This window comes from Galeopterus variegatus, unplaced genomic scaffold (genome assembly GCF_000696425.1).
Source record: "Galeopterus variegatus unplaced genomic scaffold, G_variegatus-3.0.2 Scaffold9416, whole genome shotgun sequence".
In the NCBI taxonomy this organism is placed as follows: Eukaryota; Metazoa; Chordata; class Mammalia; order Dermoptera; family Cynocephalidae; genus Galeopterus; species Galeopterus variegatus.
Genome location: NW_007735527.1, coordinates 35,158 through 38,880, shown reverse-complemented (window position 1 = coordinate 38,880; position 3,723 = coordinate 35,158). Strand labels below are relative to the sequence as shown.

At 35.4% G+C, this 3,723-nt stretch overlaps 1 protein-coding gene across 1 annotated transcript; it reads right to left on the bottom strand.

Annotated features, from left to right (window-relative positions):
* Positions 1–1,851: 1,851 nt before the first annotated feature.
* On the bottom strand, positions 1,852–2,826 carry LOC103609281 (olfactory receptor 51G2-like). The gene has a single exon (XM_008593629.1). It carries the CDS (start codon positions 2,824–2,826, stop codon positions 1,852–1,854), a length of 975 nt encoding a protein of 324 aa, XP_008591851.1.
* Between the last annotated feature and the right edge of the window lie 897 nt (positions 2,827–3,723).

Sequence of the window (3,723 nt, the reverse complement as noted above, 5' to 3'; positions counted from 1 at the left end):
AGGGCCACAAGGGATGATAAAGATTTGTAATGATGAATATGCTAATAATATTGATTTAATCATCACATACTGTACAAAAATACTGTTAGTCAGCTCTGCACCCCGTAAATATGTATAATTAATTATGTTTCAATTCAAAAAATAAATTAAAAAATATATATTTGTAGGAAAAGAACAAGAAACACATGCACAAAAAATAAAGTAGTTAAAAGCAGAAAAAAAAGAAATACTGAGGTGTGTAGCATTTATGTTGTGAGACACTATATTGCAGTTATTAAGATTTTTACTTCCTCAAATCCATTTATAACTTTTGAAGAATTTTTATTTGGTTTATATTTTTCAGTGCACCTCATATCTATAGTTACTATGCAAATCAGAATAAAAACATATTGTGATTATACGTATTTTTCAAATTTTCTGAATGTACTACCAAGCGAGGCCTTCTTGAGACTAACTTTGTAGGATTCTAGGTTTTTTAGTTGCAACAGATCTTAGATGTTATTAAATTCTACTCTTATAATCTGCTTGTTTTCACATGTAAATAATTTTCTCTTAAAAGGCTGTATAATAATATACCTATAATAATAATGTTATTAAATTCTACTCTTATAATCTGCTTGTTTTCACATGTAAATAATTTTCTCTTAAAGGGCTGTATAATAATATACCTATAATAATATGAGTCTTTAAGGCTGAGATTGACTTTTTCAGAATAAGGAACTAGGACAAGGAATTTTCTGTGTATGTATTAAGAAGTGAGGAGCAGTGATTTAACTTCATTTGAGGGGCAAGAGAATATAGGAAGCTCTTTACATCTTTCTTATGTCATTGAGCTTAAAGAAATACTGAGCTGCAATGGATGAGCTCGGAGAAAATTATGTTAAGTAAAATAAGCCAGGCACAGAGAGAGAAATACCCCATTTCCTCACTTATAAGTGGGAGCTAAAAAAGGAAGAAAGATCACAATAAAACATTGAACTTTAAGAAGGAGAGAAAGACTTATAATTACTAGAGATGGGAAAGAGGGAGGAGGAAGGTGGTTAGGGAGTAATTGGGTAAGGGCCACAAGGGATGATAAAGATTTGTAATGATGAATATGCTAATAATATTGATTTAATCATCACATACTGTACAAAAATACTGTTAGTCAGCTCTGCACCCCGTAAATATGTATAATTAATTATGTTTCAATTCAAAAAATAAATTAAAAAATATATATTTGTAGGAAAAGAACAAGAAACACATGCACAAAAAATAAAGTAGTTAAAAGCAGAAAAAAAAGAAATACTGAGGTGTGTAGCATTTATGTTGTGAGACACTATATTGCAGTTATTAAGATTTTTACTTCCTCAAATCCATTTATAACTTTTGAAGAATTTTTATTTGGTTTATATTTTTCAGTGCACCTCATATCTATAGTTACTATGCAAATCAGAATAAAAACATATTGTGATTATACGTATTTTTCAAATTTTCTGAATGTACTACCAAGCGAGGCCTTCTTGAGACTAACTTTGTAGGATTCTAGGTTTTTTAGTTGCAACAGATCTTAGATGTTATTAAATTCTACTCTTATAATCTGCTTGTTTTCACATGTAAATAATTTTCTCTTAAAAGGCTGTATAATAATATACCTATAATAATATGAGTCTTTAAGGCTGAGATTGACTTTTTCAGAATAAGGAACCTTTTTTTTTTTTTTTTTTTCATTGAACAGGAATGATTCTGATGTCTGGGGAAACAATACAGTATACTTCAGTCAGCATTTCTGAATAATTAACTGATAGGTCAGGTAGAAAGAAGCTACACTCTGCCCCCTTTTTGAGATATCTTTAGTCAGCATATCTTTTTCTAGGATCGAGGTGCTGCCAACATTATTTTATCCTTTTTACGGTGAAGCATCTTTAGAATGCGTACCCGAATCTCTTTAGTTTTGACACTGTAGACAATTGGGTTGAGCATTGGAGGTACAAGAAAGTGCAGATAAGAGAGAAGCATGTATGCCTGAGCTGGTAGCTTCTTTTTTCCAAAGCAATGGATCATGGAAAGACTAATTAGTGGGATATAAAAGAGTAGTACAGCACAGATGTGGGAAATGCAGGTGTTGAAAGCTTTGAGCCTCTCAGCATTGGAAGCAATACTCAATACTGTTTTCAAGATCAGCACGTAGGAGAGTAGAATAAACACAGCATCCATCCCCAGCGTGGAGAGCATGACAAAGAGCCCAAAGCCACTGTTCACAAGAGTGTTGGAGCTTGCTAGCTTCAGAACATCAGGATGAACACAATAAGAATGAGAGAGAGCATTCACAGGCTGGAATTGCAGTCTTCCAAGGAGCACAGTTAGGGGCAGATGGAGGGCAGTGCTACGGGTCACAATGGCCAGCCCAATGGCCCCAATGCGTGTGGTTGTGAGAATGGTGGCATAGCGTAAGGGTTCTCGGATAGCAATGCAGCGGTCAAAAGCCATGGCCAACAGAACAGCTGATTCAATGACTGAGAAAGTGTGAATGAAGAAGAGTTGCAAAAAGCAGGTTGCAGCTCTCATCTTCCTCTGGCCCAGAAGAAAGACAGCTACCATTGAAGGCAGTGTAGAAGCTGAGAGGCCCAGGTCAGCCACTGAAAGCATGGAAAGGAAGAGGTACATCGGTGTGTGGAGGCTGGGCACGGATCTGACAATGCACATTACAGTGATGTTGCCCAGCATAGAAAGAACATAGATGAAGCAGATAGGAATAGCTGTCCAACAATGAGCAGTCTCCACTCCCGGGAGATCCATCAATATGAAGAAGAAGTTACTGGCATTGCTGTTGTTAGAAATTTCCATAAGTCTGGAAAAAATTGTAAAGAAAGCAGAAAGTTATTTTTTCACAGCATTTTTCTGTCATCTCATTCCACATGGCACCCATTGCTTTTTCCTGCCCTTCCTCTTCTCACACTACTGAATTCCATTTCCTGAGTTTCTACTGTTAAACAATTCTGACTCTCTTCTTAGTGGTTTTCCCTAATTTTCATCAGGATATTTGGGCCATTAACATAAAGAAGAGACCGTTTTATTTTTCGTCTTGAAGATATTTCAAATTTCAAATACTACAAAGGACAACCCCATGTTGAGAACATGGAACACATGTACATGGGCTAGGCTATTTTTAGTACCAAAATATAGGAAGGTTTCTAAAGAAACCCGGGTAAGAAGAATTGCTTAATGGCTGCTTGGGAGTGAGAGTGTAAAGTATGAGTAATTAATTCTGACTCTGATCTCCTGATGTTACCAGGTATATCTTTTGTTTTGAAAGGGGCATAGACATCACAAGGAAAACTGTGACAGGAAGACATCAGGAAGGATTTGGGATTGATGTGTGTGTGTGTTTACATATTCTAAATTTTCCTCAGTCTTTCTATAAAGTACTCTCTAAAAACGTTCAGACAGCTAGTATGGATGTGAGAGGAAGAAGGTGAAAACTAGAAAATATTTGTAATTGGAAACAAAATATATTGTCAATGGCCTCGCATATTTACTGCTATATACTCAGTGTTGGTAATGCAATGGCAGACATACTTGTATATAGCTTCTGTCTCGGAAGGTCTAATAACCCATTGGTCAGCACAGAACACATTACAAACTAGTTCAAGAGGACATTGATCATGGGACAGATAAAAGATCTGAACTGTGAATCTATATTCTGCTCAGCACAACTCCCTTTTTTTTTTTTTTTTGTCTTTT

What these genes read in the sequence shown, in the direction of transcription:
- LOC103609281 (XM_008593629.1), bottom strand. Translation starts at nt 2,826, where the DNA reads ATGGAAATTTCTAACAACAGCAATGCCAGTAACTTCTTCTTCATATTG.